Below are 27,223 nucleotides of genomic sequence, written 5' to 3' on the forward strand. Positions count from 1 at the left end.
ATCTGTGTAAAATGTCGTATTTTTGTAAGTAAAAAGGTAGAAAAACTACATAAATGCTCAAAACATTATATAAATACGATTTCTGGGAGTCTCACGGTGGAGGCATGGATGCATTCACATCTTGTGGGGGCTGGCGCGGCTCACACGACTTCTTCCACCACCGTCAGGACGTCTTCGTTCTCAGCTTTTCCTGCGTTGGATGTGAGCTGGTCCCAGCTGACCTGGGGAGGAAGGAGAGTGGGCATGGGGTGTTCATCCGCAAGCCCAGAGTGTTGTTAAGGGCTCCCGCTGGGGTTGTTCTTTCCCGGATGAAATCTGAGACAGGGCTGCGCCGTGGGAAGTGAGATCCAAGTGGGCACAGCCAGTTCAAAGGCCCTGAGGCCACAGAGGGCTTGGAGGTGGAGGAGGGGCAAAGTGGCTGGGCCTGGGCCCGGGTTGGGTGGGTCTTGGGGGTCAGGTCACAGACAGTGGACTGGAGGGGTGTCGGCCAGGGGATGTGGTGCCCACAGGGGGTCAGCACAGCTGGAGATGACGGCGGGACAGTGGGTGGGTGGCTGAGGGACATGCTGGTGGAGAGCCCCTGGAAGGCAGCCCTGGGCTGAGGTGGGACCTGCCAGCAGGTAGAAGTGGTCCTGCCCTGGGAGAGTCGGACCTGATGGTGTGTCAAAGGTGTTCTCAGATAGAGGTGAGCCTGCCCCTAGTCCTCCTTCAGCCAAGCAGGGTGCCCCCCACAAGGCCAGATACAAGCTCTCTGTCTCTCTCTTTGCTTCTCTAGCTCTCTGTCTTTCTGTCTCTGTCCCTCTCTCTTTCTCTGCCACTCTTTTTCCCTGTGTCCTCCATCTCTCTCTCTTACTCTTTCTTTACCCTCCCTCCCCTCTCTCTGCCTCTCTCTTTTTTCTCTCACTCTTTTCCCTTCTCCCTCTCTCCCCTCTGTAGCCCCTTCTCCCTTCTCTCTCCCCCTCCTTTCCTCTCTCTCTCTCTCTCTCTCGCTCATACTTTCTCTGTCTCTGTTGCTCCTGTTCTGTCTCTCCTCTCTCTCTTACTTTCTTCCCCTCCCCTCCCCTCTTCTTTATAGTCCCCTCTCTCTTCCTTCTCCCCCACCGTATCCTCTCTCTCTGTCTCTTTGTTTTTGTCTCTGTCTCTCCTTTTCCCCAGACACAGCTCATAGAGAACATCCCACCTCTGACCCCACGGGAAGGTCATTGAGCAGGATTCTGGCCACACCGAATGATGGTGCCATGGTCCATATGGTGTGGTGGGTAGGGGGGACATTAAGGAGACTGCAGGAGTCACTGCTCCCCCTTCCCAGTACTCGTCCTCTGCCCGCCCCCATGCACCTGCAGGGGGGAACATTAAGGGGACTGCAGGGGTGGCTGCTGCCCCTTCCCAGTACTCGTCCTCTGCCCGCCCCCATGCACCTGCAGGGGGGAACATTAAGGGGACTGCAGGGGTGGCTGCTGCCCCTTCCCAGTACTCGTCCTCTGCCCGCCCCCATGCACCTGCAGGGGGGAACGTTAAGGGGACTGCAGGGGTGGCTGCTGCCCCTTCCCAGTACTCGTCCTCTGCCCGCCCCCAGGCACCTGCAGGGGGGGACGTTAAGGGGACGGCAGAGGTCACTGCTCCCCCTTCCCAGTACTCGTCCTCTGCCCACCCCCATGCACCTGCAGGGGGGGACGTTAAGGGGACTGCAGGGGTGGCTGCTGCCCCTTCCCAGTACTCGTCCTCTGCCCGCCCCCAGGCACCTGCAGGGGGGGACGTTAAGGGGACGGCAGAGGTCACTGCTCCCCCTTCCCAGTACTCGTCCTCTGCCCACCCCCATGCACCTGCAGGGGGGGACGTTAAGGGGACTGCAGGGGTGGCTGCTGCCCCTTCCCAGTACTCGTCCTCTGCCCGCCCCCAGGCACCTGCAGGGGGGGACGTTAAGGGGACGGCAGAGGTCACTGCTCCCCCTTCCCAGTACTCGTCCTCTGCCCACCCCCATGCACCTGCAGGGGGGGACGTTAAGGGGACTGCAGGGGTGGCTGCTGCCCCTTCCCAGTACTCGTCCTCTGCCCGCCCCCAGGCACCTGCAGGGGGGGACGTTAAGGGGACTGCAGGGGTCACTGCTGCCCCTTCCCAGCACTCATCTTCTGCCCGCCCCCACGCACCTGCAGGTTTGTCTGCTGGTTGTCGTTCAGTTTATCTTTGATCTTCGGAATCGGAGGGAATAAATTATGCGTCAGAAGGAACCTAGTGATACCAAGACAAGGGTCAGGAGAAGGTCGGGGTGGCCATGCGTCTTCATGCCCCATCTTATCACATTTCGTTGTGCCATCTTAACAGCACCTGGCCCCAAATCTTCACAACTTCATTTCAGAATCACAGAAAGACTAAAATCTTCAGACAACTTCAGAACAACTTCACTTAAGAATCACAGACGGACTAAAGTCTTGGATAGCAGAGATGCTAGGAGCTACCACAGGGATACATGGTGAGCCTGGGGGCTGCAAAGGGTTAATGTGCTCGGCTGCTAACTGAAAGGTTAGAGGCTCGAGTCCGCAAGGGGCACCTCTGCTTCTGAGAGGTCACAGCCTTGAAAACCCTATGGAGCACAGCTCTGCTCTGCACACATGGAGTTGCCATGAGTTGGAACTGACTTGATGGCAACTAACCACAACAACAACAACAGAGGGGCACATGGTGATACCCGTGAGGAACCTTTGTAGAATTCTAAGTCCTTTGGGTGCAGGGATGGGAGAGGGAGACATGGTCGGGCATAGCAGCTTGGCCAAACACAGGGGTCCCTGCCATTAAAAGGTCAGAAAGCCCCAGTGGCAGCTGACAACAGATGGCTTTGATCTAGTTCTGCACTGCTCTGCCTTGCCACCCTGCTTGGTACAGACAACAGAACGAAACGCTGCCCGGTCCTGTGCCATCCTCACAATCATTGCTATGCTTGAGCCCATTGTTGCAACCACTGTGTCAATCCATCTCATTGACTGTCTTCATCTTTTTTGGTGACCCTCTACGTTACCAAGCACGATGTCCTCTCCAGGGACTGATCCCTCCTGAGAACATGTCCAAAGTATGTAAGACACAGTCTCGCCATCTTTGCTTCTAAGGAGCATTCTGGTTGTACTTCTTCCAAGACAGATTTGTTCACTCTTTTGGCACTCCATGGTATATTCAATATTCTTTGCCAACACCACAATTCAAAGGCATCAATTCTTCTTCGGTCTTCCTTATTCATTGTCCAGCTTTCACGTGCATATGAGGTGATTGAAAACACCATGGCTTGGGTCAGGTGCACCTTAGTCCTGAAAGTGACATCTTTGCTTTTCAATACTTTAAAGAGGTCTTTTGCAGCAGATTTGCCCAACAAAATGTACCATTTAACTTCCTGACTGCTGCTTCCATGGGCGTTGTTTCTGAATCCAAGTAATGAAATCCTTGACAATGTCGATCTTTTCTCCGTTTATCATGCTATTGTTTATTGGTCCACATATAATATAATGTGATGTTATGTAATGTAATATAATGTAATCACTCTCCATAATATAATATAATGTAATGCAATGTAATGTAATCACCCTGCATAGTGTAATGTAATATAATATAGTGTAATGTAATGCAATGTAAAACCAAAATCCCAGTGCCATTGAGTCGATTCCGACTCATAGCAACCCTATAGGACAGGGTAGAACTACCCCACAGAATTTCCAAGGAGTGCCTGGTGGATTCGAACTGCTGACCCTTTGGTTAGCACCCGTTTGGTTAGCAGCGTTTCCAATGTAATGTAATGTAATCACCCTCCATAATGTAATGTAATCACCCTCCATAATTTAATATAATAATATAATATAATATAATATAATATAATATAATATAATATAATATAATATAATATAATATAATATAATATAATATAATATAATATAATATAATATAATATAATATAATATAATATAATATAATATAATATAATATATAATATAATATATAATATAATATATAATATAATATAATATAATATAATATAATATAATATAATATAATATAATATAATATAATATAATATAATATAATATAATATAATATAATATAATATAATATAATATAATATAATATAATATAATATAATATAATATAATATAATATAATATAATATAATATAATATAATATAATATAATATAATATAATATAATATAATATAATATAATATAATATAATATAATATAATATAATATAATATAATATAATATAATATAATATAATATAATATAATATAATATAATATAATATAATATAATATAATATAATCATCCTCCATAAGGTAATATAATGTAATCACTTTCCATAATGTAGTGTAATGTAATCATCCTCCACAATGTAATCGCTTTCCGTAATGTAATATAATGTAATCACCCTCCATAATGTAATGTAATGTAACATAACATAGTGTACTGCATTGCACTGTACTCTAATATAATAATATAATACATAACACAACACAACACTATATTATTTTACATTATACATAAACATATTTGTACCCAAGGGGTACAAATGGTTTGTGCTCTACTGCTAACCTAAAGGCTGGTGTTTGAACCCACCCAGCAGTGCTGGAGGAGAAAGCCCAGGTGATCTGCTTCCATAAAGATTACAGCCAAGAAAACCCTGTGGGCAGTTCCACCTTATAACACACGGGGTCGCCATGAATGGGAATCCACTCAACAACAACCACCACCAACAACACATCATACACACCCCAAAACCAAACCAAACCCACTGCCGTCGAGTCGATTCCGACTCGTAGCGACCCCATAGGACAGAGTAGAACTGCCCCACAGAGTTTCCAAGGAGCGCCTGGCGGATTTGAACTGCCGACCTTTTGGTTAACAGCCGTAGCACTTAACCACTGTGCCACCAGGGTTTCCCATACATACACACATTATATAAAACACAAAATATTTGCATCTTAACCACTTCTTAAGTGCACACAGGTCAGTGACATTAATTACACTCACCGTGTTGTGCGGCCATTACTGTTATCCGTTCGCAGAAGTTTTCCACCACCCCAAACAGAAACCGAGTCCCCTTTCAGTCTCCCATTCTCCTCTCCCCCAAGTCCCTGGCCACCATGAATCTACTTTGGTCTCTCTGCATTTATCTATTTTAGGTATTTTATATATTTGAGATTATACAGTTTTTGTCCTTTTGTCTGACTTATTTCACTAAGCGTAGGGTTTTCAAGGTTCAGCCATGTCATGGCGTGTATCAGGACTTCATTTCTCTTGATGGCTGAGTGATATTCCATTGTGGGGTTGGACCACACTGTGTTTGTTGATCCACGCCTCTGTTGACAGACACTTCAGTTGTTTCCACCTTTTGTCTATTATGAATAGTGCTGCAACGAACCTTGGCGAGCAGGTATCTGTTTGAGTCTCTGCTTTCAATTCTCTTGGGTGTACACTCAGGAATGAAATTCCTGGTCACATGGTAGTTCTATGTTTAACCCTGAGAAGTCCCACACTGTTGGCAGTATTACCTTTTAAAAAGAAACCCAATGACCAGGGCACCAAGGAGGGTTCCCAGGACCACCAACACATAGACATAGGTGGGGCTGGATTCTTGTTCTTCAAAGCCTGTCGAGAGAGAGTGAAACGCAGGGCACGTACACATGATCAACTATCAACGCATGGCTCGTTCATTTCCTGGCTAGTTCAGATGTCACGGCTGCCCCTGATGTCCACACACCATGGCCCTTGCCTCTGAGTAAACACACTCCTCTCTCAGCCCACTTACCAAATTCTAGGGGCTCACTTCTGGGACCTCACTGAGGGAGGAATAGGAATTATATGTATGTATGTTTGTGTGTACACACCCCTATTTTTCCATCTATCAGTCTGTCTTTCATCTGTTTACCTACATATTTACCTACCTGTCTATCCATCTATCCATCCATCTGTCCGTCCATCCATCCATCCATCCATCCATCCATCCATCCATCCATCCATCCATCCATCCATCCATCCATCCATCCATCCATCCATCCATCCATCCATCCATCCATCCATCCATCCATCCATCCATCCATCCATCCATCCATCCATCCATCCATCCATCCATCCATCCATCCATCCATCCATCCATCCATCCATCCATCCATCCATCCATCCATCCATCCATCCATCCATCCATCCATCCATCCATTCATCCATGATGTGTCTCTATCTATCTATCATCTATCCAACCACCCACCCACCCACCCATCTATCCATTCGTCTATCATCTATCAGTCTATCCATCTTTCATCTGTTGTCTGTCTGTCTGTCATCTATCTACCTATCTGTCTGTCTGTCTATCTATCTATCTATCTCTCACCTATCTTCCTCAGAGGGTCAGATGTCACAGCTGCCCCTGATGTCCACCCAGCATGGCCCTTGCCCCCCAGGGAACACGGTCTCAGCGCACTTACCAAACTTCACAGGCTCGCTCCAGGGACCCCAGTGAAGGATCCGGGAGTTTGCGGTTCTGATTTGCACAGTGTAACTTGCTCTGGGGTTGATAGGAAAGTTGTGCTTGTTTCCGGAATTACCAGGAATGGAAATCTTTGAATAAAAACACAGAAAGATAAAGTTAGTTATCACTTGGGTTGTGAAAAGAAAGGATGACAGAGAAGGGTGTCTTTTCGATTGCACAACTGAAATTAACAAAAGATTTAAAACCATGTTTTCTCAATCAAAGCATGCAAATCGTACAGGAAAAAAAAGAGCAATTCTGTTAACAAAGCAACAGCTTTAAATCATAGCACTGAACGTTATTGTTATTTAGAAACGTGTAGTTTATAAGATTAATGAACATCTTCACATTCTGAAAACTTCAGATGAGTGTTTAAGCAAATAACTGCAGTGAATGTTTTTTTCATTCACCACGTAACCATTTTTGGGGTACGTAGAAGGGTAAATACGGATATCATCACCATTCTGCAGCAGGGAATGAGTACTGGTATTCCCGCGTTTTTGTTGTCGGATACCATTGAGTCGATTCTGACTCGTAACGGCCCTAGGAGGCAGAGTAGAACTGCCCCGAAGGGTTTTCTTGCTGTCATCTTTGTGGAAACAGATCACCAGGTCTTTTCCCTCAGAGATGCTGGGTGCATTGGAACCACCAACGTTTTGGTTAGCAGCCAAGCGCTTAAAGGACAGGGCTCCATGGTAGACCCACAGACAGAAAATAAAGTTTCCATTGAGTCAACTCTGACTCATGATGACCCCATGTGTGCTAGAGTACAACTGTGCTCTATAGGGTTTTCAGTGGCTAACTTTTTGGAAATAGATTACCAAGTCTTTCTTCCAAGGTGCCTCTGAGTGAACTGAAACCTCCAACTTTTGGGTTAGCGGTTGAGCTCGTTCACCATTTGCACCATAAACAAAACCAAAAACTCTTTGCCATCAAGTCAGTTCTGACTCGTAGTGACCCTGAAGAGAGAGACCTGAAAGGGACGTTAAGACCACTACCTTGAACACCCTCATTTTATAAGGGAGGATACTGAGGGCCAGAGAGGTGAGGATACTCAGAAAATATCACACCAAAGTCATTGAATCATCTGTCTCAGAGGTGTTTTGAAGTAAGAAACAATCTTCTCGGACACTCAATGGAAATTTTTCTTGACCCAGGATGGACGGCAGAGGAAAAGAACGTGACAATTAATTGCATATAATGAACATAGCTCATTTCAACCAATAGGGCTTGAGAGGTCAGGACAAGAGGGTCCCCACCCAGCTGGGGTTCTTGGGAATTCCCCCCTACCCCGCTGATCTGCCCATATCCTTGGGACCCCTCCATCCTTTGGGACCCAGATCCCCACCTCCTCCATCCCCGCCCTGCCTGGGCCAAGTTCATCTTTGCATTGCACTATTTTGCAGGAGTTAAACTACAGAATGGACTTTGGAAGGCAGTCACTCACCGGTTTATTGCTGCTGCCATCTTTACTGCCCTATGAAAAAACACAACAGAAGGTCCATTTTCCTCCATTTATAATGTTTTTCACAAGTCCCAGTCCAGTCTGTCCCTATGGGTGCGGTCAGGGGTAACCCACGCTGTCTCTCGTTCATGAAGAGCTGATTCCCTTCCATCTACCACAAAGCAGGAATCTGTGGTGGGTGGAGCCTAGGAGTTGGGAGACACAGCTCCCAGAAGCCCGTCCCTGTTTCCCAGATGGTGGGGGGTCCAGGACCGGGTCCAGGTGGGTAGCAGAGCAAAGGACCCTTCTCCCTTCTCTGTCACTGACTCTCAATTGCCAACCCCCCATGGCCTCTGTGGATACAGGGGTTTGAGGTGGTTTGAAATTGCTGTCTGGGTGGTCCAAAGGCACTTGGGCATCTTTCTCCCCCATCGCCCCTCACTGTCTGTCTTCCCTCGACACATTACCCATTGCTGGAAGACCATCTGGTACTGCAGCTCCCACTACCCATTACTGGAGAGCCAGCTGGTACTGCAGCTCCCACTACTTATTACTGGAGAACCAGCTGGTACTGCAGCTCACATTACCTTTTGCTGGATGTCTACCTCATACATCAGCTCACTGGCAGGCACGTTTTGCTGGGCCCTGGGGCGTTGCCACTCGAGGAGGCAGTGTGAGCGGTTGCAGTTCGTGGTGATGTTGGTGGGTGGACTGTACATATCTGCAACAAGTACCCAGGACACACCCCTTGTTATGGGTTGAACAGTGTCCCCACAAAAGATATGTTGACCTCCTAACCCCTGGTACCTAGGAATGTGAACCTGCTTGGAAATAAGGTCTTTCTTTGAAAGTCCTAATCCCACCTGAATGATGTCTTATAAAAAAGAAGGACAAACACAAAAATAGGGTCACACACAGTGGGAAGACACCATGTGGGACTGTCTACAGGCCAAGAAATGCCAAGAAATGTCTAGGGCTACCAGAAGCTTAGGAAAAATTGAAGTTGTCAACAATTTTATTTTACTTGGATCAACAATCAACATCCATGGAAGCAGTAGTCAAGAAATCAAATGACATATTGCTTTGGCTACGAATACCTCTTTAGAGTTTTAAAAAGCAAAGATGTCACTTTGATGACTAAGATGTGGCTGAACCAAGCCATGGTATTGTCAGTGGCCTCCTATGCATGGAAAAGGTGGACAATGAAAAAGAAAGACAGAAGAAGGACCGATGCCCTTGAATTGTGATGTTGGTGAAGAATAGTGAATACACCATGGACTGCCAGAAGAACGAACAAATCAGTCTCAGAAGATCTATAACCACAATGCTTCTTAGAAACTAGGAAGGTGAGACTTTGGCTTACCTACTTTGGACACGTCACCAAGAAAGACCAGTCACTACAAAAGGACGTCTTGTTTGGTCAAGTGGAGGGTCAGCAAAAAAAGAAAGAAACCACCATGAGGTGGACTGCCACAAGACATGCAAAATGGACTCAAACATGCCAGCAATCATAAAGATGGCACAAGACTGAGCAACGTTTTGTTGTGTTGTACATACCATCGCCATGAGCCAAAGCTAACTTCACTGCAGCTAAGAACAACAACAACAACAAGAAAGAGTATCACTGTGACTTTGTAAAACTTAAATCCGTTCACAAAAGCCACATGACATCCACTGCCCCAGGTGAGGGGAGTTTCATACGTATTCTCCATCCCAACACCAGTGCTGGGAAGAGGACGCAATAGCACTTGGAGCAAGGGCGCCATGATTGGAATAACCTAGGATGCTCCAAAGTTTGGGTCTATGCCTTCTCAGCTCTCCTCGCTTTCAAGACTTGTTCTTTTTTGCAGTTTCACAAATGACATTGTTTCCCCTTTTTTCACTTGGGGGAGAATGGGAAAGAATTCTATAGTCTTTTGCAAAAGCAGATCATAAAACCTACCCTTCTAAAATTGTCTGGGGCTTGGGAAAAATAAGATAAGATCCGTGAAAGCCTCTTTGAAGCCTCAGAGTGCCTATCCCATGTGAGTTCTTGTGGTACAGGGATTTTCTACCTATGTTACTAACTGGCAGGTTGGAGGTTTGAGTCCACCCAGAGGTGAACAGATCTGTTTTGAAACAAGCACAACCAGAATGCTCCTTAGAGGCAAGTATATTTCCAAAACACCAGCCACTGAAAACCCTACGGTGCACAGTTCTACTCTGGCACCCATGGGGTTGCCATGAGCCGAGGTTGACTCCGTGCAATGGGATTTTGGTTTTAAACATTGGCTGGTTTTCTTTTGTAACTGCCAGCTTCAGCACCATGGCACCTCCATCCCCTACTCCTTGGCTAAGGCCACCATCACCTGTCAAGCTGCCAATTGTCACTGTCTTCTAACTGGCCTTCCTCTTCCATGTCTCCATCTCTGTCGTGTGGGAAACTCGGCAGGTAGGAGCCCCCACCTGGCTGGTACCACTGGATTGAGTTCGTTGATCCCGTCTCCTACCAGCTATACCATTGCGAACACTCATGAAACTCTCTGAACTGGGTTGAATAGTTTCTTCTCAAAATTCAGGTCCACTTGGAGCCTCAGAATGGCAGCTTCTCTGGAAATAGGGTCTTGGCAGATTAATTAGGTTAAGAGGTCATACTGGAGTAGTTGTTGTTGTTAGGTGCCGTCTAATCGGTTCTAACTCACAACAGAACAAAACACTGCCCGGTCCCGCGCCGTCCTCACAATTGTTGTTATGCTTGAGCGCATGGTTGCAGCCACTGTGTCAATCCATCTCATTGAGAGTCTTTCTCTTTTTTGCTGACCTTTTACTTCACCAAGCATGGTGCCCTTCTCCAGGGACTGGTCCCTCCTGACAACACGGCCAAAGTATATGAGACGCAGGCTTGCCATCCTTGCTTCCAAGAAAGACTCTCTCGAGTGTCAATCCGACCACATAGCTCTTGGTATGGAGTCTTCAATTGCTCCTTCTCGTACCTGGGATGAAATCCATTCCTGCCTCAGCCCCAAAGCCTGAAGAATTTTCATTCACATGCCTGGTTCCTCCAACACACCTACCCTCAGTGCCTCGGTGAATAAAATCTCACGGTGGCCAAGTCTCTCCCACCCACTCTCCCATTTCTCGTTCAGCTTCAGAGATACCTCCTCAAAGACACCTCCCTCAGCCACTCTGTGAGAGCTGGGTCCCTGTTGTCGGCTGAGTAACAACCGCCCAAACATGTCCATGCCCTAACTGCCAGAACCTGCGAATATGGTCTCTCAGATGGCAAATGGAACTTGGCAGTTGCCACTAAGGATCTTGAAATGGGGAAATTGCCCTGGATTATTTGGATGGAGCCAAAGTCATCACAAAACCAAATCAAACCCATTACCATCAAGCCCACTCTGACTCGTGGTGCCCCCATGTGTTACAGAACTGTGCTCCATAGGGTTTCCAGTGGCTGGTTTTTCGGAAGTAGATCACCAAGGCTTTTTTCCAAGGCACCGTTGGGTGGGTTTGAACTGCCAACCTTTAAGTTAGTGGTCGAGTGCAAACCATTTATGCCACCTAGGGACTTGTAATGTCATCATGAGGGTCCTTATAAGAGGGAGGCAGGAGGCTCAGAGTCAGAGAAGGAGAAAAGGAGACATAGTGATGACAGAGACAAAGGTTGGCGTCAGGTAGCAGCCCTGCTTGACATGTTTTTCCCCCCCGTTGCTGTCGAGTTGACTCCAACTCACGGTGACCCCATGGGTGTCAGAGTAGAACTGTGCTCCACCGGGTTTTCAACGGCTGATTTTTTTCGGAAGTAGATCACTAGGCCTTTCTTCCGCAGTGCCTCTGGGTGGACTCGAACCTCCAACCTTTTGGTTAGCATCTGAGCGCCTTCACAGTTCGCACCACCCGGGGAGGGACTCCATTTGACATGCGCTCAGTGGTAAAACCACGGGTCTTTGCTCTCACTCATTTTATTCCTCGACAAAACTGAATCAAAGAACTGGATTCCCACTCGTCTGCTGGTTCCATTAACCAGGAAGTAGCTGTGAAAGGCTAATTCCGAGAGGTCCTTGACGAGACACCCAACGTGGGTTCCTGAGTGTTCTAGGTAATGTGGACATTCTCTTTCTTTCTTTCCCCTGTAAGAGTCCAAGGTTTACAGAGAACCGTCAGGGTATTTTGCCATCACTGTCCTTGCCAAGGTGTTCTAGGTGAGGCCAGCACTTACTCTGAGTCTCGGATATAAAAGAAATATTGGACGTCGTCTGGGGCCGCTCTGCCCTTTGCCCACGTGCAGTTCATGAAATCCTCGTCATAGATGAAGCAGGAGAAGTTTTCTGCAGCCGTTCCATTCTTGCCTACAGGGAGAAACAGAATGAATTGTGCGTCAAGGTTAAAAGGGGATCTCTGTGAACGGGAAATACCAAAGTTGATTCGTGGTTCCCCGGGGGCCAGGGGCAGGGGAAAGAGAAGGTGTTGCTTACGGGATGCTGAGTTTTTGTTAAGGAGGTTGAAAAACTTTGGACGCGGATACTGGTGCAGCTTGTACAACATGGTGACTTATTGTGGTCACTGTGAGTTGCTGTCCAGTCAGCCCCCTGACTCGTGGCGACCCCATTCGGGGTGCTGTGCCACCCCTACGATGGGTTGTGGATCCAACAATGTTCCTTGTGCTCCCTAGGGTTTTTTTTTGTTGTCGTTGTTGTTGTGAAAGTGATATACATACAACAGAACATAACATCAGTTTCTACGAGCACGTTTCAGTGACGGTCTTCAACTTTTGCAAATATTCTTCTACAAATATCTGATCCCAGATTATCCCCACCACCATTAACACACATTCAGCGTGCTCTAAACAAAACTCCCCTCTGGAGGGTTTATATCGGCTGACTTTCGGATGTAGATCGCAGGCCTTTCTTCCGTGAATGTAATTAATGTCACTGAATTGAACATGTAAAAATGAGTTAAATGGCGAACGTTGTCAAGTATGTACTTTGCTACAATAAAAATTAAAAAAAAAAATTTTAAAGACATGTGCTTTGGTGCTGGCGGGATGGAAAAGGACCGCCGTAACGGTTTCCTTACCTGGGTTGTCGTACAGCAGTTCTTGCTCAAAGAGTCCCTGGCTGGTGTTTGCTTCAACCGTGAGAACGACTCCTCTGTGCAGAGAGCGGAGTTCGAAGGTGCAGCTACATTGTTTGTCTATTGGCTGAAAAGAGGTAACCAGCCCATGGGTTATGAAACAGTTCCCACCCTGATCCTGATGGCCTTACACAAACCCCAGAATACCAGCTGCCCTGCCTTTGCGAGATATCCCCCATACGCCTCCTCCCAGGAGCCGACTCCGAGGCGTAACCTCCAGCTGATGGAGAGGCTCGTCGGATGGACTCCAACCTCTAACCTCCCCGTTAGCAGCCGAGTACGTTCACCTTTTGCGCCGCCCAGGGATCTCTCTCAGGATTGAGTCTTCCATTTAAAGGATCTTTGAGGAATGATGGAAACCCTGGTGGCGTAGTGGTTAAGTGCTATGGCTGTTAACCAAAGGGTTGGCAGTTTGAATCCACCAGGCGCTCCTTGGAAACTCTATGGGGCAGTTCTACTCTGTCCTATAGGGTCGCTGTGAGTTGGGATCGACTCAGAGGCACTGGGTTTGTTTTTTTTTTTTTGGTTTTTTGAGGAATGATCACCATAGCACTTCGTTGTTGCTGTCAGCTGCCATCAGTTCGGTCCCGACCTGTGACCACCCCGTGCACAGCAGAATGAAAGGCTGCCCAGTCCTGTGCCATCCCCATGGTCCCTTGTGAGTTGGACTGTGGTGAACCGTAGGGTTTTCACTGGCTGATTTTCAGAAGCTGATCGCCTCTTTTCCTGGTCTGTTTGAGTCTGGAATGTCTGCTGAAACCTGTCCAGCATGACAGCAACACACAAGCCTCCAGTGACAGACGGGTGGTGGCTTCATATGACATGTGTTGGCTGGGTATTGAACCCAGATCTCCCGCACGCAATTTAGAAAATTAGATTACAGCTCACTGTTCAGTGTGCACATTATCGCCCCGGGATCTGGTGACGATGCAGATTTGGGCTTAACAGGACCAGGTGGGGCCAAGATTCTGCATCTCCAACAAGCTCCAGGTGATGCTGACGCTGCTGGTCCGGGGACCACACTGTGAGTTGTGAGTTCCTTTGCCACTTCAGAGTTTCAGAGAGTTTGCTGCTCCTTGTTTTACGTTATTGAGCATTTTCTGACATGCATAGGGTCGCATGAGTTGGACTCTTATCAAAGAAGAGTATCTCTGTGGCACAGTGGTTAAGAGCTTGGCTGCTAACCAAAAGGTTGGCCGTTCGAATCCAGCAGCTGCTCCTGGGAAATGCTATGGGGTAGTTCTACTCTGTCCTATAGGGTCTCTATGAGTTCGAATAGACTCAATGGCAACTTTAAAAAAAAAATGTATGTATCTATAGTTTATATATCTATAGAGTCCCTGGATAGTGCAAGCTGTTAACCCTCTCAGCTACTAAACTGAAAGGTCGCAGGTTCGAGTCCACCCAGAGGCACCTCAGAAGAAAAGTTTGGCAATCTACTTCCAAAAAATCAGCCACTGAAAACCCTATGGAGCACAGTTCTACTCTGACACGTGTGGGGTTGGCATGAGTTGGGGTTGGCTCCATGGCAACTATGTTTTTTTCGGGGGGGGTCTATGTATCTATAGTCTATATTTCTGTGGAGTCCCTGGATGGCGCAAACAATGGGCTCGGCTGGTGATGAAATGGTTGGAGTTTCGAATCCAGCCAGAGGCACCACGGAAGAAAGGCCTGGCAACCTGCCTCAGAAAAATCAGCCATTGAGAACCCCGTGGAGCACAGTTCTCCTCTGACACACATAGGGGTGCCATGAGTCACTGACAAATGATATTGTAATACTTACTCTTCTCCTTCCCACAGGCTTAAAATTTGCATTATAGAATTGTAGATAAGTCTGTGGGTCTGCCCGGTAATCTCTGTATTTTGTTTCTATTGGAAACGCAGAGCCAGTGAGACTTGTCTCTCAGGACTGGGTTTACCATGTAATGGTCTTTGAGGAATCACACAGGTAAACAGCTGCAATGGCGTGTGGGCGGTGGGTCTCCCTAAGCCATACCTGGGGGATACAGAACAAGCCCCAGGTCTCCTGTCGCCTTCACCGATGGCTGTGGGTAGACAGTTCCTCCTGCGAAAGTCCTCCCAGAGATTCTGGGTGCACCTGGGGTGTCTACCTGTGACACCCACATGCTGCCCCTGGCCCTTGGCCATGCCTGTTGGGCAACGCAGCTACCGGCCAGAGTTCCCAGGCAGGGCTGAGCTTCCCTGACCCCCTGGGGCTGCCTCCTCCATGCCCTCTGCTCCTCTGCAGGCCTCCACCCCACAGCAGCTCTGCAGCTGGGAGCTCCCCCTGGCCTGGCAGCCCTCGCTGTGCCTGGGGTGGAGGAGGGGGGTTACCTGGAGCCTCTGCCTGGGGTGGAGGAGGGGGGTTACCTGGAGCCTCCACCTGGGGTAGAGGAGGGGTGTTACCTGGAGCCTCCGCCTGGGGTGGAGGAGGGGGGTTACCTGGAGCCTCCGCCTGGGGTGGAGGAGGGGAGTTACCTGGAGCCTCCACCTGGGGTGGAGGAGGGGTGTTACCTGGAGCCTCCGCCTGGGGTGGAGGAGGGGGGTTACCTGGAGCCTCCGCCTGGGGTGGAGGAGGGGAGTTACCTGGAGCCTCCACCTGGGGTAGAGGAGGGGTGTTACCTGGAGCCTCCGCCTGGGGTGGAGGAGGGGGGTTACCTGGAGCCTCCACCTGGGGTGGAGGAGGGGTGTTACCTGGAGCCATCTGTGTGTGTGTGTAGGGGGGAATGTTTGTTATGTCTTTTAACTCACGGCACTTTGTCTTTCCCTCCCTTGCTGTCTTCTCCCTCCCTCCTCCTCTCTCTCTTTTTTCCTTCCTCCCTCCTTTCTTCCCTTCCCTCTTTCTCCCGTCTCTGTCTCTTTCTGTCTCTGTCTCTGTGTCTTTTGCCTCTCTCTGTCTGTCTCTGCCTGTCTCTCTCTCTCTCGTCCTCTCCATTTCCCCTCTTCTGTCCCCACCATGTCTATAGTATAACCCCATCTGGATTTTTCTCCTAAACCCTGACACGAAGCCCCCTCGGTCTCTCTTTCTCTGTGTCTTTCTCTGTCTCTGTCTCTCTCTCGTCCTCTCCCTCTCCCACCTCCTGCTCCCCACCCCCAGCTCTATAGAATAACTCCACCTGGATCTTTCTCCTAAACCCTAACCGGAAGCCCCCGGGGGTGGGGAGAGGTTGGGGTGGGGACAAGTGACAAGCCTGACACACCCACTGCACCTTCCTTTTGGCACAGACCAGGCTCACTGAACAGACCAGACATGTCTGCCTCCTCGTCCTCAGGATAAGATGGTTTCCTGGGTTCCCTGCAGTCCCCCAGGGAACCTGGCCCCATGTCAGCTCTTAGACACAGCTGGCACCCCCTGCGCTGGGTTTCCCCAGCACCCTGCAATGCCTTTAACCCAAGCCTGCTCTCTAGTCAAGTGCTCCGCAAAGGGTCGACTTGGATGCAGGAACCCCGGGTCTCACCTTCATGCTAATCTGTCCTTCTTCCCTGTGGCTCATCAGACATTTGACGACTGTGGCGTTTTCTCTGCAGTCCCAAGCTAATATCATTTCCCTTGGATCAAATGTCACATGCAGCCTGGGGACTGGCTCCTGGGTGGAAAGACCTGAAAACAGCGGTCGCTGGATCAGAAATTTCTGTTGTCCCATCTCTCTCCATCTCCCAACCCATACATGTGTATCTTGTCGGCGAACTTACAACTAGCTGCTCTTGGGATAGATTGAGTTGTGTCTCCCAGAGTCATGTGCACGTTCTAACCCAATGCCTGTGAACACGACTGTCTTCCTCTCCTAGTGTTGAGATAGGGAAGAAACAGGGACTGAGCCCCCAAGCAGGGAACCCTGCAAGACTCGCAACTTATTTACAATACTGTGTGTTTGGCTAATGACAGAAAACCCCCATCCTGGAAAGGGTGATAAGGAAAGAACAGTGTACTCCTTTGTAAGATGTTTTTCAGAAGGACTGGCCCGATCTGGTCCCTGGAGCATGCAGACATCAGCAAAGTGACCAAGGAGACCAACGGATGTCTTCTGCCTGGTGAAAGTACCCAAGACAGGAATCGAACCGGCACCACAGGAGGGACTACACAGGCGCAATACCCCGCAATAAGTCCTGCTACAAATCCCAGAAGCCTCCAGGACAGGAGCCGTCTTAAAGCCATCTTAGAAAACTGCTGCATGTGTTAACCTGTCCCGGCCCCAAACGGGCCACGTGTTGGAAAACCCCACCTATGCCTCTGAATAAACATGAATCTTCCCCCTCCCCAAGAATTTTTAAAATCCCATGCAAGTCCTTTGTTCTGGGAGACAGGAGAAAGCTTTGCATAGGCCCTCCTCATCTCTGCTTGCAAGCCTCTTCAATAAACCTTTGCTCACATGGAAAATTCTCCATGCCTTACCTGTCCATCTTTGACCAGTGAGAGGCAAGAACCTTATTTAATTAAAGGTGTAGAGGTGCTAGCAATAGTGTTGGTATAACAGAGATACCATAGGTGGCGGCTTTAAAGAACAGAAATGTATTAGTTTTTATCTATCACAGTTCAGGAAGCTAGAAGCCTGAATACAGGGTGCTGGCTCTAAGGGAAGGCTCTCTCTCTGTCAGCTCTGGGGGAAGGTCCTTGTCTCTTTTCAGCTTGTGTTCCTGGGTGATCTCCACGTGGCATCTGTCTTGTCTGTGCTTGCTTCTCTCTGAGCCTAATCTGCTTCTTTTACGTCTCAAAAGTGATTGGTTTAAGACACACCTACACTGACATGGCCTCATTAACACAACAAAGAAAACCCTACTCCCAAAGGGGATTACATCCATAGTTATGGGGGTCAGGAGGGACAACACATATTTTGGGGGACACACAATTCAATCCATGGCAATGACTCTGTTTGGAAATAGTGATAAAAAAAAAAAGTGATAAAATCATTAAATCAAATGAATTAATGCCATTTTAATAAACGGAGCCCTGGTGGCGCAGTGGTAAAGAGCTCGGCTGCTAACCAAAGGTCAGCAGTTTGAATCCCCCAGCAGCTCCTTGGAAACCCCATGGGGCAGGTCTACTTAGTCCTACAGGGTCGTTATGAGTTGGAATGGACTGGATGGCAACAGGTTTGGTTTTGGTTTGGATTTTAATAGATAATAAATGTAAAATGATAGCTCCAGAGGGATTCAAACACACACACACACAAAAAAACCCAAACCAAACCCATTGCTGAGAAAGTCTGAGTCGGAATGACTCGACAGAAGCGGGTTTTCACAGACACCAGGAGGATTTTAATGTAAGCAACAGAAGAGGGTCAACAGGATGTCCACACTTACCCTGGTGCCCCTGGGCCAGGAGTCCTGTTGGGGTCAGCAACACAGAAAACAGCAGTGCCATCCCCAGGGGACCCATGGAGCTGCCTGCAGGACAGGGGGGTGTCACAGATGACAATCGGGGTAAATCCTCATGGCAGAGAAGAGCTGGAAGGATAGAGAAAGTCACAGACCCACGTTAAACCCAAACCCATTGCCATCGAGTCGATTCTGACTTATAAGGACCCTACAGGGCAGAGTAGAACTACCCCACAGGGTTTCCAAGGCTGTAAGGTTTGTGAGAGCAGATAGCCAGGTCTTTAGTTAGCAACTGAGCACTTAACTGCTGTGCCGCCAGGAGTCCTTCAGACACACATTAAAACAAACCAAAAAAAACCCCAACAAACCCATTGCCTTGAGTCAGTTCTGACTCATAACAGCAACCCCATAGGACAGAATAGAACTGCCCCATAGGGTTTCCAAGGTGTGGCTGGTGAATTCGAACTGCTGACTTTTTGGTTAGTAGCCAAACTCTTAACCACTGTGCCACCAGGGCTCCAGACACACATTAAAAACAAAACAAAACAAAAAATCCAAATCAGTGGCCCTCAAGATTCTGACTCATGGTGACCATATAGGGCAGAATAGAACTACTCAATAGGATTTCCAAGGTGCAGCGGATGGATTCGAACTGCTGACATTTTGGTTAGCAGCCAAGCTCTTAACCACTTTGCCACTACACGTTCGAAGAGATTAAATCTTGAGGGGGCTCTCGTCAGAGGGGGGGACCTTGTGAATGTTTCCCCAGGAGTTTGTCTGGGTGTGGATGACAGGATCACCCATAGTGATTGTTATGGATTGAATTGTGTCCCCCCAAAAATATGTGTTGTAAATCCTAACCCCTATACTTGTGGAAGAGACCTGGTGGTGCAGTGGTTAATAGCTCAGCTTCTAACTAAGAGGTCGGCAGTTGGAATCCCCCAGATGCTCCTTGGAAACCCCATGGGGCAGTTATACTCTGTCCTTTGGGGCCACTATGAGTGGGAATCGACTCAACGGCAGCGGGTTTGGTTTTGGTTTATCCTTGCGGAAGTACACCCATTTGGAAATAGGGTTTTCTTTGTTGTATTATGAGTCCATATCCGTGTAGGGTGTGTTTTAAGCTAATTGTTTTTGAGATATACAAGGAGCAGATTACGCACAGAGAGAAGACGGCACAGATGGGGAAGACAAAAGCCACATGGAGATGGGCAAGGAACCGGGGAACAGGAGCTGAAAAAGACACAAGAACTTTCCCCCAGAACCGACAGAGAAAGAGAGCCTTTCCCTAGAGCCGGCGCCCTGAATTCGGACTTGTAGCCTCCTGAACTGTGAGAGAACAAATTTCTGCTTGTTAAAGCCACCCCCTTGAGTTATTTCTGTTGCAGCAGCCCTAGAGGACGACGGAAGTCATGATGAACCCTGTGACCAGGCGAGCCTGGTGGTGGCAAGGCTGCAGAGGACGGGTGGGTTCCTGCTGGTCTCGGAGGCAGCACTTGGACCTGGAGTCTGTCCTGAGCTCTGGGTGTGGGGGTGCAGCCTCCTTGTTCCCTTCAAATTGCTTTGAGAAAGTTGCCCCTGCTGCCTGTGGTTCATCTCTGTCTGCACCCCAGGGGGTCACTCACCAAGTGGGGGCCACTGGAATGCCAGATGCTGAAGGGGGGTCCCCCAGGCAGAGAGTAGAATGCCCTCAACCTCTCATCCAACATCCAGCACCAGGCCCCAGGATGGGGGTCCCCTGAGCAGAGAGTGAGGAGACTCTGGCCCGACACCCCAACATCCAGCACCAGGGACCAGGATGGGGGTCCTCTGTGCAGAGATGTGAAACCCTCAGCCTATCACCCCAACACCCAGGACCAGGGCCCAGGATGGGGGTCCCCTGTGCAGAGATGTGAAACCCTCGGCCTATCACCCCAACACCCAGGACCAGGGCCCAGGATGGGGGTCCCCTGAGCAGAGAGTGAGGAGACTCTGACCTGACATCCTAACACCCAGCACCAGGGCCTGGATGGGGGTCCTCCTATGCATAGTGTGTGGGACTCTCAGCCCCGGCCCTTCTCTGAGGGGTGAATTAAGCTGAGACAGTGGCAGGAAGACCACCATGAGGAGATCAGTAGTCTGTCTACGGAGCAGAGGAGCCCCTGGGTGTTGCAAACGTGGAAGCGCTTAGCTGCCAACTGAAAGGTTGGAGGTTCGAGTCCGCCCAGAGGCACCTCAGAAGAAAGGCCTGGCTGTCTGCTTCTGAAAAATCAGCCATTGAAAACCCTGTGGGGCACAGTTCTACTCTGACACACATGGGGTCGCCCTGAGTTGACAACAACCGGAACGCAGCTGGTCTCTGATTTTTGACCTTCCTTGCAGGGAAAAAAAAAAAATCCAATCATTTACATCCATGTCAGGTATCCAAACCCAAACCCATTGCCATCGATCTTATTCCGACACAGAGCAACCCTACAGGACACAGCAGAACCGCCCCATAGGGTTTCCAAGCTGCCTCTTCACGGAAGCAGACCGCCACACCTTTCTCCCACAGAGCAGCTGGGAGGTTTGAACCACCAACCTTTTGGTTAACAGTTGAGTGCTTAACCACTGTGCCACCATCGTTCCTTATATCATGACTACTCACACCTGTGTGTGTTTCTAGATCACCTACCTATATTCATACGGAAACCTTGGTGGCGTAGTGGCTAAGAGCTACGGCTGCTAACCAAAATGTCAGCAATTCGAATCCACCAGGTGCTCTTTGGAAGCCCTTTGGGGCCGTTCTACTCTGTCCTGTAGGGTCGCTACGAGTTGGACTTGACGGCAACAAGTTTGGTTTAGTTTTGGTATATTCGTATATCTAGATTGGAGTCCCTGGAAAGTGCAAACACTTAACACGCTCAGCTGCTAACCAAAAGGTTGGAGGTTTGAGTCCACCCAGAGGACCCTCAGAAGAAAAGCCTGGCTATCTCCTGTAAAACCAGTCATGGAAAACCCTGCGGAGCACAGCAGTGCTCTGACGCATTAGAACTGACTGGATGGCAACTAGTTTTTCTTTTTTATGGAGCAGAGGCAGGCCTAGGGTAAGGAAAGGGAGGTACTTGCCCTGGAAACAATATCTAAGGGGGCGCCCCAAACCCAAACCCATTGCTGTCAAGTCGATTCTGACTCAGCAAATCTATAGGACACAGTAGAACTGCCCCATAGGGTTTCCAAGGAGCGCCTGGTGGATTCAAACTACCGACCTTTTGGTTAGCAGCCGAGCTCTTAACTGCTGCACCACCAGGGCTCTCCAGATACCCAGCCATCAAAATAAATGAGTTTATTGCAATAATAATAATAAAACAACAAGCAAAATAGCAACATTTTAAATAAATCCAGTATTGGGATCCCCCTTCGCAGGACCTTACCTGACACTCCTCACTGTAACCCCCTCCCTGCCGAATCCCGTTCTTATTTAAAATGTCAGTGTCTCACTCTTCACATAGTTTCCCATTCATTTTGAATTTTTTAAAAATACGGCAATGAAAACTGGAGCCCTGGTGGCACAGTGGTGAAGAGCTCGACTGCTAACCAAAAGGTCGGCAGTTCGAATTCACTTGCTGTTCCTTGGAAACCCAATGGGGCGGTTCCACTCTGTCCTATAGGGTCACTATGAGTCAGAACCGACTTGATGGCAATGGGTTTAGTTTTTAATGGGTGGGCATGAAAATATTATTTCTTTTGCAGAGTTTTGGGTGTCCCCTTAAACTTGGTGCCCGAGGTGAGTGTCTTGTTTGTCTCTCTGGCGTCTCAGCCCTGTATTGCACTTGCCAAAGCTGAGACCCCAAAGGCCCACACAGGCTACACGGTTATAGATCTACCAGGCACAGCGGTTCTCCCTGTTGAAAGAGGGTCAGTGTACCAGCATCCTGGCTCTTGGCAGGTGGTAGGTTCAGTTTGAATTTGAATCTGAGCTACCGAAGCGTGGTCTCCAGGTGTTACAGGTCAGGTATTGGCTCAGTTATCACTGCTCTGGAATAGATGGTGTTTCCCATTCTTTACCACCCAAAGGCTCAACCGGGGGCTATTTCTTGCACCACACAACTTTGATTGGGGCTATATTTCGATGCTTGCAACCCTTGTGGTCTCAGATTACCCTTATGATTTCTGTCTCCTTCCCCTGAACTACCGGGTGTTAGGAGTCCACAGGTGATGCAAACTGTTAAGTGCTCAACTACTAGCTGAAAGGTTGGCGTCTGGAGTCTACCCAGAGGTGCCTTGGAAGAAAAGTCCTGGCGATCTGCTTCTAAGAGGTCACAACCTTGAAAACCCTATGGAGCAGTACCTTTCACACACGGGGTCCCCATGAGTTGGAATCGACGACAGCAACTAACAACACCACCACCTGGTGAGTGGGGAAATTCTCTGGATTCAGAGACGGGACACCCAATTTTCTGGCCTGGTTTTGCCCCTTGTTTTTTGCTGCATGATCCCTCAAGTCTCTTGTGCCTTGGTGTCCACCCTCGCGAATGGAGGACTCAGGCCGCCTTGCCCACTTGTGGTACACCGTAGACCTGACTCGTCACATCCTGCTTTCGGCACTCGGATGCCCACATCAGGTCCACCTCCTCCGCTCCCCACCCACTTTCTCTTCTTCTTTCAGTTTTCTGCCAGCCTAGGTTTCCTTTCCCCTTTCTGGAGTTCTTCCCTAACTGAGACCTCTTCTTCCCTAACCCCAAACCAAAACCAGGCCAGTTGCTGTAAAGCCCATTGTGACTCGCGGTAACTGCATGTGTATCAGAGGAGAACTGTGCTCTCTGGGGTTTTCAAGGACTGACTTTTTTGAGGGCAAATTGCCAGGCCTTTCTTCCCAGGCACCTTTTGGTTAGCGGCCGACCCCATTCATCGTTTGCACACCCAGAGACTCCTCCATGTTCAACACTGGTGAAGAATTTCAAGATGGCGGCCAACCCAAAACCATTGCTGTTGAGTTGTCCCCACATCACAGTGCCCCCATGTGTGTCAGAGGAGACACTGTGCTCCACGGGGTTTTCAGTGATTGATTTTTCAGAAGCAGATCGCCAGGCCGTTCTTCTGAGGCACCTCTGGGTGGATTCAATCCTCCATCCTTTCTGTGAGCAACCGAGTGTGTTAACTCCTTATACCACTTAGGGGCTCCTTCCCTAACCCAGAGCCCTTCTTTTCTGCCATCCCACGTCTTGGTCTATGAACAGAACGAACCGGCTGTCAGCCAATCAGCAAGTGAACAACCGCGGATACCACGCAGCTCTTGCTGGACTCAGCGGCTGACCCTGGGATGACTGAGCTGATCACTCCCTCTGTGGCCTCCAGCCATGCTTCTCAAACCGAACTCCCAAAGGGGCACCTGAGATCCATTTCAATGCAGATCCTGGCTCAGCCCCTTGTTGGGCCAAGAAGTGTCCTGTCTAACCAGCTGCAGGTGGTTCTGGTCTGCCTGCCCTTCCCGGCGTGGATGTCGGGCTCCCGAGGCTGGAGAGTGTATGGGTGGTGCAGACAGCAAAGCGCTTTACTGTTGACTGCAAGGTCGGAGGTTTGAGTCCACCCGGAGGTGCCTTAGAAGAAAGGCCTAGCAATCTACTTCAGAAACATCAACCATTGAAAACCCTGTGCTCTAGCACCCAGGGGTCTCCATGAGAAGTAATCGACTCGACGTCAACCCTATAGGACAGAGGAGAACTGCCCCATACGGTTTCCAAGGAGCGGCTGGTAGATTCAAACTGCCAACCTTTTGGTTAACAGCCGTAGGTCTCAACCACTACGCCACCAGGGTTTAGCTAATATCAATTAGGAGCCCTGGTTGTGCAGTGGTTAAGAGCCCAGCTGCTAACCAAAAGGTCGACAGCTCAAATCTACCAGCCACTCCTTTCATACCCTGTGGGATCTGTCCTATAGGATCGCTCTGAGTCGGACCCGAAGGCAACGAGTTTTTTTTTAAATATCAGTTAAAGGACACGCTGGTTGGTGCAAACGGTGAACTAGCTCTGCTGCTAATGGGAAGATTGGAGGTTCGAGTCCACCCAGAGGGGGCTTGGAAGAAAGGCCTGCTGATCTCCTTCTGAAAAATCACCCATTGAAAACCCTGTGGAGCACAGTTCTCCTCTGACACACGTGGGGTCGTCATGAGTTGGAATCGAGTGAACAGGAATTGGTATTAATACTACTCAATATTAGCTGGAGGAGCCCCTGGGGGGAGCAAATGGTAACACGCTCAGGTACTAAGTGAAAGGCTGAGGTTCAGGGCCACACAGAGGCACCTCGGAAGAAAGGCCTGGCAATGTCCTGAAAAACCAGCCATCTCAATGGCTGTTGATCACGGTTCTACTCTGATACACGTGGCGTCACCATGAGGCAGGAGCAACTGGACGGCACCTGGCTGGTTGGTTTTTCCTGAAGTCTAGGGGATGCAAGCAATTGTTCTTGCCAACACACACTCCTTGCACCCTACGCCCCGCAGCTGGTCGCAGGGACTGAGGGGGATGGAGCAGAGTGGGCGGGGTGTTCCCCCAGGAACTGGACCACAGACCCTCTGTGAGTGACCATCCACCATGCTACTTCCTCCTGCGTCCAGCAGAGCTCGGGAGTCTGCCCAGGTGGTCCCACAGCCTCACGCACACAGGATTGCATGAGCATGAGAGAAGCTGAGCTAGCGTCAAAAAAAAAAAAAAAACCCACAAAGACCCATTGCTGTCAAGTTGACTCCAACTTCTGGCAACCCCATGTGTGTCAGGGTAGAATTTTTTTTCCATAGTGTTTTCTTGGCTGTAATCATTACAGAAAAGGGCCCTGGTGGTACAATGGTTAAGCACTCAGCAGCTAATTGAAAAATCAAACCGACGCATTTGCTCCGAGGGAGAAAACACCTGGCCATCTGCTCCCATAAAGATTACAGCCTAGGGAGCCCTATGGGGCAGTTCTACTCTGTCACATATGGGGCCGCTCTGACTTAAAATCGACTTGATGGCACATAACGACAACGATCTTTACAGAAGCGAAAGGGCAGGACTTTCTTCCCTGGTGCTGCTGGGGGGTTCGAATGGCCAGCCTTTAGGTTAGCAGTCAACTGCTGTGCCACCCGGGTACCTTAGAGCTAGGCTCGAAGGTTCATTCTGCACACAGACCGCAAAGTAGTCCTGTCATCTCAATCATTCTCCTTAATCGGGGCCTTTTGTTTTGGGATTCCTCTCTCCTGCCCTCAGCCCCTCCCTGACCTGGAGTGGAAGCTTCCTGGAACCAGCTAGGGAGGCAGAGAACACCCCACAGGGCCTTGGCTCGGCTGGCACAGAATCAAGGCGGAGCTTACCTCTTTGCACGTGGAGCCCTGGTGGTGTAGCGGTTAAGGGTTAGGCTGCTAACCCAAAGATCAGCAGTTTTAATCTACCAGCCGCTCCTTGGAAATCCTCTGGGGCAGTTCTACTCTGTCCTAGAGGGTCACTAAGAGTCAGAATCGACTCAACTGCGACGGGTTTTTATTTTTTTTACCTCTTGGCACAGAGTCCTCCTCCGTCAGCTCGCTCCTCCTCACAGGTCTGTGTCCCTAGTCTCTGGCATCCAGGGCTTTCTTTAACAGCACTCTCCCTGGTCAGAGAGCCCGCATTGTGATTGATGGCGGCGGAGACCTTCTTCCCTTTTCTCCCTGGCTCCCTCCCCTCCCTCTGCACTTCCTCATTCTTACCGAGAATTGGGAAACCTGGTCAGTGAGCTCACCGGCTCCAGCCTATAGCAAAGTCTACAACTGTGTTTATATCATCGGTGTCTGTATCAGGGAGCCCTGGTGGATCAGCGGTTAAGCGCTCAGCAGCAGTGTGAAAGCACCAGCTGCTCCATGGGAGAGAGGAGTGGCAGTCTGCTTCTGGAAAGATTATAGCCTTAGAAGCTTTATGGGGCAGTTCTACTCAGTCCTACAGGGTTGATACGAGTTGGAATCGATTGGATGGAAGTGGGGGTGGGTATATCTATATCACCTATCGTTGCTGTTGTTAGGTGCTGTCGAGTCGGTTCTGACTCATAGCGACCCTATGTACCACAGAACGAAGCACTGCCCGGTCCTGTGCCATCCTCACAATCATTGTTATGCTTCAGCCCATTGTTGCAGCCACTGTGTCAATCCACCTCATTGAGGGTGTTCCTCTTTTCCACTGACCCTGTACTCTGCCAAGCATGATGTCCTTCTCCAGGGATTGATCCCTCCTGACAACATGTCCAAAGTTTGTAAGATGCAGTCTCGCCATCCTTGCCTCTAAGGAGCATTCTGGCCGCATTTCTTCCAAGACAGATTTGTTCATTCTTTTGGCAGTCCGTGGTATATTCAATATTCTTCGCCAACACCACAATTCAAAGGCGTCAACTCTTCTTCTGTCTTCCTTATTCATTGTCCAGCTTTCACATGTATATGATGGGATTGAAAATACCATGGCTTGGGTCAGGTGCACCTTAGTCTTCAGGGTGACATCTTTGCTCTTCAACACTTTAAAGAGGTCCTTTGCAGCAGATTTGCCCAGTACAATGTGTCTTTTGATTTCTTGACTGCTGCTTCCATGGCTGTTGATTGTGGATCCAAGTAAAATGAAATCCTTGGCAACTTTAGTCTTTTCTTCATTTATCATGATGTTGTTTATTGGTCCGGTTGTGAGGATTTTTGTTTTTAGACACATCACCTGTGTCTACACCTATATGATATGTATCCTTATTGCCTCTGTCTTCATAGCTACATCATCTGTCTGTCTGTCCATGTCATGTCCATACCTACATCTTTACCTGTATTATCCATATCCATACCATTTCTCTGTGTCTATGTCATCTCTGTACATACGTCTGCATCTGTATATCTAATCTATATCATT

General features: G+C 48.9%; 1 protein-coding gene across 3 annotated transcripts; it reads right to left on the bottom strand.

The window, feature by feature from the left end:
• Window positions 1–26,015, bottom strand: LOC126069235 (granulocyte-macrophage colony-stimulating factor receptor subunit alpha-like). Of its 3 annotated transcripts, none has more exons than XM_049872369.1 (12): window positions 25,863–26,015; window positions 18,363–18,446; window positions 16,520–16,662; window positions 13,005–13,128; window positions 12,148–12,277; window positions 11,886–12,058; window positions 8,534–8,667; window positions 7,950–7,979; window positions 6,459–6,591; window positions 5,529–5,625; window positions 2,148–2,229; window positions 1–221 (listed from the first exon to the last, which is right to left on the bottom strand). In XM_049872369.1, the coding sequence occupies exons 2-12, from the start codon at window positions 18,436–18,438 to the stop codon at window positions 141–143; spliced, it is 1,203 nt and encodes a 400-aa protein (XP_049728326.1). In that variant the 5' UTR covers window positions 18,439–18,446; window positions 25,863–26,015; the 3' UTR covers window positions 1–140. The 3 variants fall into 3 exon arrangements, with proteins under 3 accessions (XP_049728326.1, XP_049728325.1, XP_049728327.1); XM_049872368.1 differs by having other exon boundaries at window positions 18,363–18,506; XM_049872370.1 differs by lacking the exon at window positions 18,363–18,446.
• Between the last annotated feature and the right edge of the window lie 1,208 nt (window positions 26,016–27,223).

This window comes from Elephas maximus, chromosome X (assembly GCF_024166365.1).
Source record: "Elephas maximus indicus isolate mEleMax1 chromosome X, mEleMax1 primary haplotype, whole genome shotgun sequence".
Taxonomy (NCBI): Eukaryota; Metazoa; Chordata; class Mammalia; order Proboscidea; family Elephantidae; genus Elephas; species Elephas maximus.